The sequence below is a fragment of the Zootoca vivipara genome, chromosome 13 (assembly GCF_963506605.1).
Source record: "Zootoca vivipara chromosome 13, rZooViv1.1, whole genome shotgun sequence".
NCBI lineage: Eukaryota > Metazoa > Chordata > Lepidosauria > Squamata > Lacertidae > Zootoca > Zootoca vivipara.
This window is the reverse complement of record NC_083288.1, coordinates 46,276,265-46,293,178: the sequence shown is the minus strand read 5'-3', so window position 1 is coordinate 46,293,178 and position 16,914 is coordinate 46,276,265. Positions and strand designations below refer to the sequence as shown.

Here is a 16,914-nt window from a genome sequence, read left to right as displayed (position 1 = left end):
TTTCCCCCCGGTTTCCCCCTGGAAAAAAACGTTTTTGGAAAAGTTGAAAAACATGCTACATTAGCACTTCTTTTTTCAGATTGGAATTCATTCTATTACATTAGAAACATAAAATATAACTATGGATAATTTTAATCGGCATAAAATTATCACAATTAGCATATCAAAAATATAGTGTATCCAAACAGGAACTGAAATTTAACTTGTCATTCATCACTGTTTGCTATGCAACATGCTTACTCCACCTTCCATGTTTTGCCCATGAGACCTTATGTATTTCTACCACTGATGTGTGTGGTCTGTTAACCACTTTAGCTGCTACTATATGCTTAAATTAGTTTATTTCACCTTTTAAAGACTGTTTTACAGCATTTCATGTTTAAAATATTTTCTTTTCTTTTTTTCTTTCATAATACTTCTCTGATTGCCACAACAACACATATACTTTAAGGCCCTTTTTGTTACTCTATATTTTCTTCCAGTGCTTTGAGGCCTAGTGAAGAGGAACAAAACCAATGCATACCACATGTATGCAAAAACAAAAATGAAACCTTTTTTTTTTCCTGGTGACAACAGCACCTCCTAAAGGAAGAAATGTATCTTGTTCCTGCATTGGAGAGTTCAGTTTCTAACCTAGGACTTGCTTCTCCTCACAGAAATTAAAATAATCTGATACCATACATATTTTTTAAAAAATGATTTATAAAATATTTGATCCCTTTATCTTAAAATATTTTATTCATCATGTTAAAATAAAACATTCCATAATCTATTTTTCAAATTTTCAAAAAAAAAAATAAATTCAAATTTTCGGGGAAAAAACAAAAAAGGCTTCAGGAAAACCCCAGGAAAAAAAACAACATTTCCCCCCTATTTTTTCCCGGGGGTTTTCCGGGCCTTCACATCTCTAGGGTGGGAGAAGCTGCTCCTGAATATCTTCCACTGTAAACAGAATTCATGAAAGAACATAAATCTTGAGGGAAGTATGAAGCCCTTTGAGAGAAAGAAAGGAACGGGCAGGATGAATTTGCTTTGCCTACTGAGTTGGAACAAGATGATCACGGGACAACTCCCAACAGCCTAGAAATGTGCCAAAGAAGAACAGGTGTTCCCTGTTGTAACAGCTATTGTTGTTCCCTTGTTTTGTCTGCTCTGCTTTGAGAGTTTCTGGTTTGTGGGGCTTTGGTGCCCCCTCTGGAAACTTCACAAAAGGAATGCAATGAAGGGTTTTTGTCTAAGGTCTAATGGGAAGCCTCTCACTGTGTCTCTTGCACAGTAATACACGGCTGTGTCCTCAGGTTTAAGGTTGTTCATTTGCAAATACAGCTGGCTGTTTGAATCATCCCTGGAAATGGTGAATCTTCCTTTGAAGGGATCCAGGTAGTAAATGTGAGATGAAGATGTGTGTATAAAGGCCACCCATTCCAGGTCCTTTCCCGAAGCTTGTCTCACCCAGTTCATGGGATAGCTGCTGAAGGTGAACCCGGAGGCTTGACAGGAGAGGCGAAGGGACTCTCCTGGCTTTTTTACATCCCCTCCAGACTCTACCAGTTGGATCTCCGATTGGACGCCTAGAAAGAAAGTGATATCAATTAGCTCTTCTGCATATAATTAGCAGCTAGGCTGCCCAATTCTTGTTTTTATGAAATGATAGATTTACCTCCAAAACCAGCTGAAAAGAAAACAAGCTGAAGCAAAAAGATCATTTTTGCCATCTAATGCAACAGGGTTGCATTAAACAGGGTTGAGCAAATTGTGGCCCCAGGTATTCAGGGTCCTGTGGCTGAGGAAGGGAGGGTGTCTAACAGATTTAAAGAGGAAATGATCTCTAATAATTTGCATATGTATCAAGGTAAAAGCACCACTACAGCCATTGGGCAAACTATGGCTCTGAAGGCAAGCCTTGTCTATATAACGAGCTATTATTTTCCAATGTCCAGTTTAGCATTTGTTACCACAGTAGGTTTGTATATCTCTCTCAGGATAAAAGAGCCAAAAGGTGCTGGGGGAAATAGATAGCCATCTTCCTTTCTTTCTTTTTTCAGTCTTTCTAAAAGATGGGGAAATAATGTTACATGCCTCTGGGAATAATAGAATGAATAAAAACTGACACCATTCGGCATAAAAATTGTCTCGACCAAAAATTGTTGGTTTCAAATCTTTACTAACAGAACTTTACAAACAGAATTTTGGAACAGCTTGTTCCAAAATAGACAGAAAACATCAAATAGTTGCATAAAACCAACCATGTATTTGTGCAACCACAAGTGCAGCTTCTTAGTAATATAAAATAACTCCAAACAGAGCTGAAAACAAAGCTCTTTCCAAACGCAGACTCAATTAGCCTGAATTCCAGCCTGAGGCTTTTCTCTCCTGGAGCTACATCATTAGCAAACCTTACTTCTATGGCGGCTTGAGAACAAAGGACAACTCCATCAAAATGGAGATTTGCAACTGAAATTAAGATACAGGACCATATCCCATAAGAACTGTTTGCCTGAATACCAAATCAAATTTTGTCAGATGGTGTTGATATCTGAAAACAGGGGCAAAATTACAGCAAGTGTAAAAATCTGGGATGGTGGAAATGAAATTGGATGTTTTTTCTGGAATACAGGTAGGTAGCCGTGTTGGTCTGGGTCGAAGTAAAATAAAAAAATTCCTTCAGTAGCACCTTAAAGACCAACTAAGTTTTTTATTTTGGTATGAGCTTTCGTGTGCATGCACACTTCTTCAGATTCTTTTCTGGAATACATTATCATGGAAATGAGCACTAAGATTCCACAAATTACACTAGATTTACAGAAGTAGCTTTTGTGTCATTTCAAAGAGAGATCTTCATGAGGTAAGGAAACATTGGGAGAATGAAATGAAAGGCTGTTTGAACGCAGCCTTGGAGTGGCCCTGTCATGTATTGTGCATTTCACATGGGAGATGCCTCACGGGGTCCCTGCTTGCTTTCCTTCCTGTCTTGTTGACAATGCATGCTCCTTTAGCACCTGCATTCCAGCTGCAAATGCTGCAAAGCAGAGCTTTTTGTACAAGCAGGAAAGCAGAAGTTGTCACTGTGTCTCTTGCACAGTAATACACGGCAGAGTCCTCAGGCTTCAAGCTGCTCATTTGCAAATAGGCTGAGGTTTGAGAATTGTCTCTGGAGATGGTGAATCGTCCTTGAACTTTGGAATTATAGAATTGTTTGCTTCCTGAAGGTTGGCTAACTAAAGCCACCCACTCTAGTCCTTGTCCGGGAGCCTGACGAATCCAGTGGATTACATAATCAGCAAAGGTGAATCCTGAAACCTTGCAGGAGAGGCGGAGGGAGCCTCCAGGAGCTACAGCGCCTCCTCCAGTCTCCACCAACTGAACCTCTGAGTGACAGCCTAAAAAAATGGAAGAAAGAGAGTCAGGGGAAACCTGTGTAGAAAAGTGTGCAAGTCCTCAGGGTTTCCAGTGAGAGAAATATTACCTGGGAGAGCTCTCAAGAAGAGAAGGAGGTTTAACCAAAGAATCATGTTTGTTTGGATCACCTTCTTGACTGGCTCAGTCTTGGCTGGCTGGAGGTGGCAGGACTGAATTGGAAAGGGCAGCTTTTAAGACAGTGAAGTGGTTCACCTGATTTGCATGTCCTTCATATAATAACCTCCTATCCTCTGAACTCTTAATTCACGATTGTTTCGGAGCTAAAGGGCCACAGAGAAGAAGAGGAGCAATTTGCATGTAGAGGTGCTGTGTCCCCATAGTCCTGCAGGTCACCGCTGACCAAAAGACCTCTCAGGATTACATTGCATGGTTCAAATTAGGCGACAACCTTATTGAATGCAACTGTAAGAGGTTTGGCAGAGGCATTGGGTTACAAGCAATCTCATCCGGCCTGACTGCTGGATGATCAACCCAGGGGCCAAACCAATGCTCAAGAGGCCCTATCACATTCATCACATAGGTGCCACCTCACAAGGACCACCATCTCAAGTAGTGCTATTGCCCTAGACTCCCATCCCCTGATATATGCAGAAATGCATTTATCTGGGGACAGCTTGTATCATAATGGTAAAAAACATACATTATTTTTAGGGGGAACACTTTCTACATAGGTTAAATTGCATACAGTACATAAATGCATATATTGGAGAAAAAATGCACTAAGATGCTGACAAATCCAATGGTGAATCTTCCATTAATGGAATCCAAGTAGTAAACAGGAGATAAAGATGTGATTATTCTTGACACCCATTTATGGCGCTGTCCGGAAGGCTTTCAAACCCAATCCCATGGCAGAGAGACTCCACAGGGCTTTTAATGTCCCCTCTAGATTGCTTTATCTGGATTTCTGGGAGAGAAATTTCTGGGTGGCATCATTGCATGGTGGGGGGCATCCCATATGTGGGTTGGGAAATGTTGGACGGCATGATATTGATGATGGTGGAGTGAACTTTGCTGTGTTCTGGCTTAGTGAGTTGGAACAGGCTGGTTCAGCATTATTAATAGCTATTGTGAAACATCTTTCCTTCGGATGTCTGCCCTGCTCTGTAAATTTCTGCTTTGTGGTTCTGTGATGCCCCCTCTGGGAACTCTTCACTAAAGTGAATGCAACAAAGGGTTTTTGTCCAAGGTCTAATGGGTTTTCTGTGTCTTCCCAGTAATACACAGCAATGTCTTCTGCTTTCAGGATTCTCATGTGCAGATATATGGAAACTGGAGCTACCATCTGAAAACAGGAATCACATTTGTATTGCAGAAGAATAACAATTGACCTCAGAGCTATAATACCCAAAGGTATTATGGCTTGGAGGATAATATTAATACAGATTCATAATAAGGAGATAGTGGAAGCACTTAGAAAGTGCTTCTCTGACACATTGGGTCAACAAAGTACTGTATGGCAAATAGCACTTGTGGAAAATTAAATTTAAAAACCTGGCACAAAGACAGTTTTGTAACTGATTGGTTCACTTTTGTTATGCAAAAATGAAAAGAGATGACTCCCCTTACATTATAAAAGGTTTTTGTTATTTGGATATTATTTTCATGTATTGCCTAAACAACCAACTTCTGGGTTACGGTACAATATTTCTCGTGTATGATGTTGCTATATGTTATATGCCCTGAACAGAAAAGAGGTACTGTTCTCTGAAAGAGTGTCCCCTTTCATACACAGCCCCAAGACACCTTGTCTCACTTTGCGTTGATTTCACATTGTTTTGACAAACTTATTCATTTATTGTCATTTATTAGAACCATATTTCTGCATTCAAAATCAGTTTCCCCTTTTTGATACACAGCACCAATTGCTGTGTTTCACTGTGTGTTCTCTGGCACAAAAATACACCGCAGAGTCGGCAGCTGCCAGGGTGTTCAGCTGGAGAGAAAACTCGTTCTTGGAAGAATCTGAAGAAATGGTTATTCGGCTCTTCAGAGAAGGGGTATACCACTTACTCCCATCATAGGGGTGTACTGCTGCAATCCATTCTAGACCTTTTCCAGCAGCTTGACGGATCCAGTGCCAGACATAATGCTGAGTGGAGATGGAGAAACCTGTGACTTTACAGAGCAGGCTGAGGTCCTCTCCTGGTCTCACCATTCCTGGCCCAGATGATACAAGCTGAACGTCTGAGAAGACCCCTTGGAAACAGAGAAGATTTCACTGAATGTTTGAACCTCACATAAACTAATATTTTGAACTTCTCACAGAATATGCACTTACATTTTGTCATGGCCACCAAAGACAACAAGAACCACAAGAACTTCATGGTGTTAAGAAAATACTGTGCTAGGGAGGTAGGAAAGAGGAGGCTTTGGGTCGGGGAGAAAAGGAACAATTTATATTGAAGGAGATAACACCTGCCCCAAGAAACCCACAGTCTCCATGAGGGATTTGCATGAGCCCTTCCTCCAGCAACGAGCCATATATAAAAGAGCTGGTAAAATCTGGGTTAGTGTCAGGGTGAGTTCCTTCCTGCCTTCCATTAGTATCATCTCCTAATAGCCAAGCTCCTTTCAGGGGCCCCATACAATATTTGAGGGGGCTGCCCCCCAAATGGATGAATACCCTGCAAGTTAAGTGCCTCTCTGTCAAGTGTGAGATGTGTGCAAGAATGTGCTGATGTCATGCACACACATTGTATGCCATGCCCATGCTGTGCTCACATGTGGTGCACCATACTTACCTCAGTCATGCACGCTGAATGCTGTGTGCCATGCTGATGTGTTGTGCACACACTGCATGGGCTGCAGGATTAAAGTGAGCATGCTGTACAGGATGCATGCGTGGATGATGCATATGGGAAAAGTTGGGGGCCCTCAGCCCCTCGCTCTCCCCCTCCTAGATGAAGCAGCCAAGAGTTTCCTGCTGTTTGGCTCCACAAGGGTTAACAGCAGCAGCAGAGTGGAAGGGGAGACTGAAGAGAGAGGAAGTTCTGTTTTCTCCGCTTCCTAGCTCTGCCTCTCTTACTGGCAAACCTGTGCCACCCAAGAGCCACATTCCATTATTCTGCCACCTTTGGTGTGCCACATGCCCCTGGTGTATTGAGACACAGGCAGAAGTAATAGAGCATCAAATGTAAAATTTCCCTTTATTTGGTAGACCAGTTTCTACCCACACCTCTTTCTCTCTGTGTGTGGTCTTTCCCCAATTGTATTTCACAATACAACTTTCATAATTTGTGTTATAGAAGGAACCACTCTTTTATGTTCATAGAATCCATATAAGGTGAAGGGCTGTGAGGGAAGGACAGTTTTTGCCTGCCTTCAGATTCACTTCCTCTCACTGTGTCTCCTCTTGCACAGTAATACACCGCTGTGTCGTCTGCTGTCAGGCTGTTCATTTGCAGATAGAGCAGGCTGTTGGAATTGTCTCTAGAGGTGGTGAAGCGCCCCTTCACTTTATCCAAGTAGTAAATTTTAGATGACCTTTCAGATATAGATGCCACCCATTCCAAGCCTTTTCCTGGTGCTTGTCTCACCCAGTACATGACATAGCTGCTGAAGGTGAACCCAGAGGTTCGACAGGAGAGGCGGAGGGACTCTCCTGGCCTTTTGATGTCCCCTCCAGATTCTTCTAGTTGGACCTCTGATTGGACACCTAGAAAGGAAGATATTTTAATGTGACATTTTGCACACCATCAATTGCCAGAATATCCAATCCTTCTTCATTTGAAATGATGGATTTACCTCCAAAAATTGCTGAAAGGAAAACAAGAGGAAGTAAAACTATCATTTTCCCTGTCTAGTGCTTGGAGAGGGTTGAGCAAAAAGTTGCCCCAGCAATTTAGGGACCTGTAGCTGAGGAAGATAGGATGTCTGACTGATTTAAAGAGGAAATGATCACTGAAAATTTGCATACCTATCAATATAAAAGCATTACTACAACCCTTTTCGCTCTGAAGGTAAGCCTGGGCTTTGAAAAGAGTTCATTATTTCCTAATGTACAAGTTTAGCAGTTGCTACCACAACAGATTGACATATCCCTCTCAGAATAAAAGAGCAAAATGGGCCTTTGCAATTTAAATATCCTGCCTTCTGACAGAATATTGGAGTAGGTCAGAATCTCTGCTGTTTGTTGCTGCCCTTCTCAGAGATTGGGAAAACATGCCACCTGTAATGTGTGAATTGGCGTGGAGTGAGAAATGTCCCTATTTTCATTTGAGGAATGTTGCAGAGGATGGCTCTAGCAATGGGGTTGCGCCTTTGGTACAAGGCACTGGCATATTCCTGGGGATGCACTGATACAAAGTCCCTGTTGCTGGCCTCTCTTCCAGATCCACATGTGCAAGGAATTCAGCCCCATTCAAGCATTCAAATGAATGTTTTTTTTTGGGGGGGTTAAAGTATGTAGAGGGAGTATGGATGTCTGTGATGCCCACCCCCATGCCCTTGGTCTCCACCATCCGCATGCTTCGGAAAGGGGAATTTAAGCAGGTTTGGCTGAACATGTTTATAGCCCTTCCTGTGGTCAGCAATGCTACAATATCAGCCAAATGCAGTTGCAAACCTACTTCAGACCTTCCTACTCAACATGGAAAGATAGCAGAACAGGGGGGAGGGCTGGAGCATCTTCCAGCCTCATTTCATGGATAGTGTTTAAGAACACCTGAAGAGAGTCACTGTGTCTCTCACACCTGGTCCACTCTACTCCAAGAGCACAGTTCAAATCCAAAGATAAGCAATGGGGCCAATTTCCAATTAAGGTTTTTGCTTGAACTAACCACTTCATTCACTGCAACCAGGAACCTTTCTTTCCTAATAAGTTTGTAAAGGAAGGTTTTTGTCTGAGCGTAGATTTACTTCCTCTCATTGTGTGCCTTGCACAGTAATAAACAGCAGTGTCCTCTGGTTTCAAGTTGTTCATTTGCAAAGACAGCTGGCTGCTTGAATCATCCCTGGAAATGGTGAATCTTCCTATGACAGAATCTGAGTAGTAAATGGGAGTTGAAGAGGTACCTATAAGGGCAACCCATTGCAGGCCCTTTCCAGGAGCTTGTCTCACCCAGTGCATTTCATAGCTCCTGAAGGTGAACCCAGAGGCTTGGCAGGAGAGGCAGAGGGAATCTCCAGGCCTTTTGACGCCCCCTCCTGATTCTTTGAGCTGGATTTCTGACCAGACACCTGAAAGAAAGACCTACAATTAAACTCTGGGTTCATTATCAAAACAGAGGGAAGTTTGGCTCATGTTACATTGAATAAGCTTCTGCCGGAGAACGTCTGGGAGATGACAAGGAAGGGCCTTGGCTGAATTTTTATCAGTTTCTCTCTCCCCCCCCCCTTTTTGGTGATTGAATTATCATTTCAAATTGTTTCTACAAACATATTCATTTATTGCCCTTAGAAACACATTACATTAGAACTATTATTCAGTATTGTCAGTGCTATTTTCTAAACATACGTAATGTTTAGGGATACTCTCATTTTCCTACAGATATTTAAATATGGCCCTCAAGGGTGGCAGGATCCAGGCGAAGGACAAATAACGTGGGGGCGACAGAAGGGCTGCTGGAAAGAAGGGAGTGGGCTGGAGTGGTCGAGAGACGGAGTAGGTTGATTGTCAGAGGACATTACAATTAAGGGAGGGATAAAACGGTTTAGAAATGGTCTGTTTTAAGATGCTGGTCGGGACATCCAGAGAAGTGTTGCCCGGGTGAAGGAGGGTGGTTCTAGTATCGAATCAGGTTAGAATTGTTATATAAAAACTGTTAGAATGGAGAATAGAGGACATTTTTAGTGAAAAATAAGAGGCTAAAGGAATATTTTAGGGATTAAAGTGTGTAATATGATTGAAGGGATCTTATTTAAATTAGTATAAGATTTAAATTGATATTTTTGAAATTATATAAAGAAATATGAAAATTGCCAAGATGGGATATAATAAGACTTGGGAAGGATGGAACGGGGAAGTTAAAGTCATTATAATGTCATTTATATTAGAATGGTTTATTTTTTACTTTTTAAACTTTTTTCTATATATTTTCTTTTTTCTTTTCTTTTTTCTTTTCTTTTTTTCTTTGGAATTGTTGGTTTATATGATGTAAAGTTGATGGGAAGATATAACGATTTGTAATCCAAAGATGAAAAATCTTAATAAATTATATAAATAAATTATAAATTATATATACACACACACACACGGTTATGTCTGCTTTGTGGGTTTCTGATTCGTGGTTCTCTGCTGCCCCCTCTGGGCCCCCAGAAGTGGAATCATAATACCAAATGAGCCATTCCAATCCTTTGCCAGGTTATTTCCAGCATCTGCTCTGAAGGGGCTTCTGCGGTTTTTGTACAAGCAGGAAAGCAGAAGTTGTCACTGTGCGTCTTGCACAGTAATACACGGCAGAGTCCTCAGGCTTCAAGCTGCTCATTTGCAAATAGGCTGAGGTTTGAGAATTGTCTCTGGAGATGGTGAAGCGTCCCTGGACCTTGGAATTATACCATTGGCTACTTCCTGAAGGAGAACTTACTCCAGCCACCCACTCTAGTCCTTTCCCTGGGGACTGACGAATCCAGTGGATATTATAACTAGTAAAGTTGAATCCTGAAGCCTTGCAGGAGAGGCGGAGGGAGCCTCCAGGAGCTACAGCGCCTCCTCCAGTCTCCACCAACTGAACCTCTGAGTGACAGCCTAAAAAAAATGGAAGGAAGAGAGTCAGGGGAAACCTGTGTAGAAAAAGTGTGCAAGTTCCCAGAGTTTCAAAGTGAGAGAAATATTACCTGGGAGAGCTCTCAAGAAGAGAAGGACGTTTAACCAAAGTATCATGTTTGTTTGGATCACCTTCTTGACTGGCTCAGTCTTAGCTGGCTGGAGGTTGCGGGACTGAATTGGAAACAGCAGCTTTTAAGGAAGTGAAGTGGTTCAGCTGATTTGCATGTGCTTCATATAATAACCTCCTATCCTCTGAACTCTTAATTCATGATTGTTTCCCAGCTAAAGGGCCACAGAGAAGAAGGAGAGCAATTTGCATGTAGAGGTGCTGTGTCCCCATAGCCCTGCAGGTCACTGCTGACCAAAAGACCTCTCAGGATTACATTGTATTGTTCAAATCAGGTGACAACCTTATTGAATGCAACTGTAAGAGGTTTGGCAAAGACATTGGGTTTCAACCAATATGATCCGGCCTGACTGCTGGATGATTGACCCAGGGGTCAAACCAATGTTGAGGAAACCCTATCACATACATCAAATAAGTGTCACCTCACTAGGACCACCAACTCAAGAAGTGCTATGGCCCTAAGCCCCCCATCCCCTGATATATCCAGAAATGCATTTATCTATGGATAGCTTGTATCATAATGGTAAAAAACATATAGAAACAAATTATTTTAAGGGGGGAAAACTTTGTATATAGGTTAGATTGCATACATAAATGTATGTATTGGAGAAAATCTGCACCAAGATGCTGAAAATTTTTCATGAGGACAGAAAAATATTGCAGACAAAGCTTTAGTGCAGCTGGGACAAACAGATTCCCTCTGTTAAAGAAGAAACGGGTGGTAGCCAGAGCTAGAGCATCTGCTCCATTAAGTGCGAGCTTACAATGGTATTTCCAGGATGCGTTGTATTGGAAGTGGATGCCTAGGTATTCAACATTTTTAACCTATTCCAACTGGTTTTCACTGATCTCACATCTATTCAGGGCGAAGACGCAATCCTGTTTTGCCCCTTTGTTGGCAATGATTTTGGGGGTGAGCCTCCCTGACTGGAAGCTTCTCACCTGGCAGGACGTGGAGGTGTGTAGTTTTTGGATGAGAAAGAGTAACCTTTCATTGATGTTCAGTATGGACAGTTTGTTCCAGAGCAGCTCCCTCAGGATTAAGTCAAAGGATCCTTTTAGGTCCAGAAACGCTGTATAAAGTTTTTGATTAGTAACACTAGAGTATTTATTCACTAGGTGTGATAGTATGACACAATGATCCAAGGCGGTTTTGCCTGGGCAAAAGCCCACCTGCTCAGGGCCTTGTAATACAAATTGGGACATAAACAGCTTTCCCAGAAGTTGTTTAGCATATAGCTTCCCCACTATGGAGAGGAGGCTGATTGGTCTGTAGTTGGATGGTAATGTGTGCTTTCCCTTTTTGTATATTGGAACGGTGATTGCACTTGTTCATGCCTCTGGCATAAGTCCAGACGTATCTACCTTTGTGAATAGGTTGGCCAGCAAGAGAGCCCAGCAATCAGGCTCTAGTTTAAGAACATTGGCACTTATGTCATCTGGGCCAGCAGCTTTCACTTGCTTACACTGGCCTATTAACATTTTCATTTCATCTGATGAAACTGGAGGCCACTCGGGGGCATCAATTTGCATAGAATGATGACAAGGTGTCCCACTGGAAAGATTTTCATCAAGGCACGTGAAAAGCAGGGGTACCAATCACTAGGCGAAATAGGTGGAGAGGAGAGGTCATTGATGTTAAATGCTACACAAACTAAGGACCAGATTTTTCCCCCATTAAGGTTATGGCTTAGTGCAGCTGTTCCCATTGTTTGTTGGTATGTTCGGATCTCCTCTCTCTTTTTTATAAGATGACGCAGTAAGTTTTTAGACCTGAAATATTCTAGGGGTAGGGCAGTAGCCTCTTCCTTACAGTGTTGTCAGGATATATTCCGGATGTGTGCTTTGAAATCTCTTCATTCCTTATTAACCACATTGAAACAAAGAGGGCCCTGGATTGTTTTCACACTTTGAATTGTTGTTTTGTAAAGTCATTCAGAGATGTTATTAGGATTTCAAATGATGCTGCTAAGCATCTGGCACTTCTTTGCTTAATTTGCATGTTCAAAAGCATGGGCGTAGGCAAGGGGGGGCAGGAGGGGGCAGTTGCCCCCCCCTAGAAGCACCCCCCCTGTATTTTACAGACCATAACCAGCACTTTTCCCCTCCAAAAACTGAAGTGGAAAGGGCTTTGCTTTAGCAAGAGCAGCTAAGTCTCCGCTTGCTGGGGGGGGACACACAGCTGTAACAAAAACACATCAAATAAATAAAGCAAAGTGGCTACCAGTAGTTAAGCAGTTAAGACAATGGAGCATATATCCCCAGGCAAGATTCGATAGCTGACCATTTCACCCTATTGTTCTTAAGTGGGAGTTGTTAATGAGCATTCAGGAGCATTAAGAGTTCAATTGGCGATTTAATGAGGGTGCAGACTCAGAGGATTCAATTTGACTAAGGTGGCTCTGCAAGGCTAAAAGGAAGTGAATAAGAAAGGGGGGAGGCTGTAGCTTTGACAGACACAGTGATGTTTATAAAAAGCATTGGTGTTCCAGTCTGCCCCTCCTCCTGCATCTACTGTAAATCAGGGGTGGCCACCTCCCAAGAGACTCTGATCTACTCACAGAGTTTAAAACTGGGGGTGATCTACCCCCTTTTGGGGGGTTCAGGTCAAAGCTGTTGAGTTTTTTTAAGGAAGGGAAGCCCTGTTTTTTTGGGTTTAGGTCAAACTTTTTGAGCTTCTTTTAGGAGGGAGGGAGGCCCATTTTTGTTTAGGGCTTCAGGTCATAGTTCAACTGTTTTTAGGGAGGAGGAAAAGTTTGGGTGAGCTTTTTTTAGGGGTGCCAGTGACCTACCAGTGATCTACCACAGACATCCAGTGATCTACTGGTAGATCACAATCTACCTGTTGGACGTGCCTGCTGTAAATCAAGCAGAGAGAAAGCTGCTTACAAGGCTCCTGTACATGCAGAGTTCCAGCATCACAGTGTCACCCAGAGGCACCCACAAATATGAGTTATCCCTCTCTCTATTTCTTCCTTCCTTCCCTCCCTCTTCCATCCTTAATAAAATCTGGGGGGGGGGCAGATAAGCCCCACATAGAAAGCCCATCAACATGGGGGGATGACTCTTTCAAATACGGTATTTACCAGTAATTGGGGGGGGGGAGAGGCACCTAGGCCTCTAGGAGTTGGCTGCTATGTCTAGGAGTAGGACAATTCAAGAAAGCAGAATGATGCATATGCTATGGTAATATATCAATAGAATCATAGAATTGTAGTTGGAAGGGACCACAAGGGTCATCTAGTCCAACCCCCTGGCCCCACCCCTGAACGACCATGGCTTGCCCCCCCCCCTAGTTTTGAACCTGGCTACGCCCCTGTTCAAAAGTGTTTTCCAGATTGTGGGGAAATCTCTTGAGGAGACAAATTCTCAGGGGACCAGTACAAATGAAGCAGAGGAGAAAACAATTGTCTTTGCGGAAGACGACACAAACCAACATACTGTTACACAGCAGCCCAATCTTGGAGCAGTGGAAGATTTCAAGGGTTCCAGGCACTCACGCAGGGTCCGTATTTCATTTGGGAATTGAGGCACTACAGCGACTATGTTGTTTTTATCATATATGGTTCATTTAAACATATATACAACCTGAGTTTGTGATGGAGGGGCTCACAGCATTGGCACCTGAGGAGGATATTACTTTTCCCATAACTGTACAGAATCTAATCCAGGCACCCCCAAACTGCGGCCCTCCAGATGTTTTGGCCTACAACTCCCATGATCCCTAGCTAACAGGACCAGTGGTCATTGAAGATGGGAATTGTAGTCCAAAACATCTGGAGGGCCGAAGTTTGGGGATGCCTGATCTAATCCATCACCCCAGTTGATGTTTAGCTTCATACATACATAGGGGGGACATGAGAACCTTTTCCCAGGGAATGCTTTTGCTTAATTTTTCCAGTATCTCTTTCTTATTCTGATTGAATTCTTATTTTCCATTGGGTTTGCAAACTTATTTATTTATTGTGATTGAATAGAACCAACTTTCGGCCTTCAGAATCTAAGCGCTAAAGTCATCTACCCCACTTCATGATATTGGGAATGGTAGTTTTCCCATCACAACTCCTTGCACTCTTAAGAAACTGCAGTTGGAGATAAATCTATACAATCATTGACCTGGTCCTTACTTGGTCTGCAAGTGCCACTGTAAAGAATTTTCACAGAAATTATAGGTTCCAGTATGGAAGCTTCTCATGCATTTTCATCCATGCTGAGGAAGCAAAACCATGATATTTGTTTGGATGCACAGAACCACAGAACTGGAATAGATTGTCACAGGAATTGAGTCCACCATTGTGGTTGATGATGAGCTGTACACATACATTCAAAAACATGATAATCTTTACTTAGAAAATGCCTCAGTACCTCTTTATTTTTCTCATTGAATTCTTTTTCATTGCGTTTGCAAAGTAATTTATGCATTGTGATTTAATACAGCCAACTTTCTGCATTCAGAATCACTTTCTTCTTTTTGTTCAGAGCCCAATTGCCGTGTCTCACTGTGTTATCTCGAGCACAGAAATACATGACTGAGTCTGCAGCTGTCAGGGAGTTCAGCTGGAGGGAGAACTCGTTCTTGGAGTTGTCTGAAGAAATGGTCACACGGCTCTGAAGAGAAGCAGCAAACCATTTTCTCCCATCATGGGGGTATATTCTTGCAACCCACGATGGGGGAATATTCTTGCAACCCACTCTAGACCTTTGCCAGCAGGCTGACGGACCCAGTTCCAAACAGAACTTGAATCAGTGATGGAGACACCAGTAACTTTACAGAGCAAACGGAGGTTCTCTCCAGGTCTCACTGTACTGGGCCCAGAAGATTCAAGCTGAACATCGGAAAGGACCCCTTGAACAGAGAGAAATATAATGAATTGAGCATCATCTAATGAACATCATCTAATCACTGCATGAAATAAACCTATATTTTTGAACTTCCCATAGAATATACACTTACATTTTTGAAAGGCCACCAAAGCAAACAAGAATAGCAGGAACTTCATGGTGTTAACAAAGAAGTGTCCTATTGAGGAAGAAAAGAGGAGGGCTTGGACCTGGAAGAAAGTCAGGAGTTTATATTGAGGGGGCAGAGGTTTCCTCAAGACCACCTCCAGCTTTCTTGAGTGATTTGCATGTGTTCTTCCAATGGTAAGTCAAGCTATGATATATAAAGAGAGTGTGGGAAACTGGGCTGAGGTCAAGGTTCGCCTGCTTTGCCTTCAAAGTGTGTTTTCAATATGAAAGCTGGGATGTTTACTGTAAAATCAGTATTATACATTATGAAGAACATAATTTTCAAGCAATAATGAACTGGATATCTGCCTTGCTTTCTGAACCATTTTCTAAAGTACTTTTTTTTTTTTAAAAAAAAGTGAACTGTATCCTTACTTCAAAAGAGTGGTCCAGCCAATTCAATATCAAGGTTTCACCCAAAAGGGGGCTTTATGAGATCATTTAAAAGGATCTCAGTCCAAGGTCCACTCTGAATGAATTGAAGGATAAGGTTCCTCTATCCAGCCTGTGTTTCAGCTGGTAAAGTTGAACCCAGTCACAACTTTCTCAAAAACATGAAATCCCTCTCAGGAACATAATCTCACCTCTACCTAGGTTTTATTGTCCACAGAGCCAGCCCACCAATGACTTGGTGTGAGGAATCTGCCTTGGGTGGCACCTAATGGAAAGCTTTATTCCCAGTCCTGGAGAAACACAACATGCTGGTGGCAGAAGCTGCTCCTGAATATCTTCCACTGTAATCAGAATTTTTGAAAGAACAGAATGTTTGAGGGAATAATGAAGCCCTGTGTGAGAAGGAAAGGATTGGGCAGGATGAATGTGATTTGAATGGGCCTACTGAGATGGAAATCAGGTCCTTCCTAACAAGAGGGCACCTGTTGCGGTGTGACCTTGCAACCAGACCCTGTGTTGTGGGTGGGAATGTTTGGATGGCCACAACACCCTATTGGAGGTCCTTCAATCCTGGGTGCAACCTGACCAATGGGATGCCAGTTAAAAAGATTGAGGGACCTCTATTTAAGCTCATGCAGGTGTGTGGCACTGTGGTCTAAACCACTGAGCCTAGGGCTTGCCAATGAGAAGCTCGACGGTTCGAATCCCCGCAACGGGGTGAGCTCCCATTGTTTGGTCCCTGCTCCTGCCCACCTAGCAGTTCGAAAGCACGTCATAGTGCAAGTAAATAAATAGGTACCACTCCAGTGGGAAGGTGAACGGCGTTTCCGTGCGCTGCTCTGGTTTGCCAGAAATGGCTTAGTCATGCTGGCCACATGACCGGGAAAAACTGTCTGTGCACAAACGCCGGCTCTCTCGGCCAATAAAGGGATATGAGCGTCACAACCTCAGAGTTGTCCACAACTGGACCTAACGGTCAGGGGTCCCTTTACGTGTCCCTGAGCTTCCTCTTTTGGGCTCAGTGCATCGGAGCACCTGCCCACCTCTCCCTATATTTAGGGCCTGTGCTTGACCTTGCTATGCCATCGTGTGTTGTCTGTCGTTGGGACAGGGGCACGGCAGGAATTTTCCCACCTTGGGTGATTGGCTGGTGCCATTTGGGTTTCACCTGCCGTGTAGCAAATCGTCACAACTTGTAAAGTTGCGGATAGGTTCTGGTTCAGATGATAGGGGTGGCAGGACGTCTAGCCACCCC

General features: G+C 42.9%; 1 pseudogene and 5 gene segments (V, D, J or C); all 6 read right to left on the bottom strand.

Annotated features, from left to right (window-relative positions):
* Nucleotides 1-1,203: 1,203 nt before the first annotated feature.
* Nucleotides 1,204-1,774, bottom strand: LOC132593008 (immunoglobulin heavy variable 3-21-like). The segment is given in 2 exon segments: nucleotides 1,204-1,571; nucleotides 1,661-1,774. Coding segments are annotated over 2 exon segments (423 nt in total).
* Nucleotides 1,775-2,907: 1,133 nt separating this feature from the next.
* Nucleotides 2,908-3,542, bottom strand: LOC118095742 (Ig heavy chain V region 6.96-like). The segment is given in 2 exon segments: nucleotides 2,908-3,380; nucleotides 3,467-3,542. Coding segments are annotated over 2 exon segments (519 nt in total).
* Nucleotides 3,543-5,254: 1,712 nt separating this feature from the next.
* LOC132591120 (immunoglobulin heavy variable 4-38-2-like) lies at nucleotides 5,255-5,747 on the bottom strand. The segment is given in 2 exon segments: nucleotides 5,255-5,619; nucleotides 5,702-5,747. Coding segments are annotated over 2 exon segments (411 nt in total).
* Nucleotides 5,748-6,662: 915 nt separating this feature from the next.
* Nucleotides 6,663-7,261, bottom strand: LOC132591114 (immunoglobulin heavy variable 3-21-like). The segment is given in 2 exon segments: nucleotides 6,663-7,078; nucleotides 7,168-7,261. Coding segments are annotated over 2 exon segments (462 nt in total).
* Nucleotides 7,262-9,725: 2,464 nt separating this feature from the next.
* LOC118095741 (Ig heavy chain V region 914-like) lies at nucleotides 9,726-10,275 on the bottom strand. The segment is given in 2 exon segments: nucleotides 9,726-10,108; nucleotides 10,198-10,275. Coding segments are annotated over 2 exon segments (429 nt in total).
* A 4,409-nt stretch (nucleotides 10,276-14,684) lies between these two features.
* Nucleotides 14,685-15,289, bottom strand: LOC118095740 (immunoglobulin heavy variable 4-61-like; annotated as a pseudogene).
* Between the last annotated feature and the right edge of the window lie 1,625 nt (nucleotides 15,290-16,914).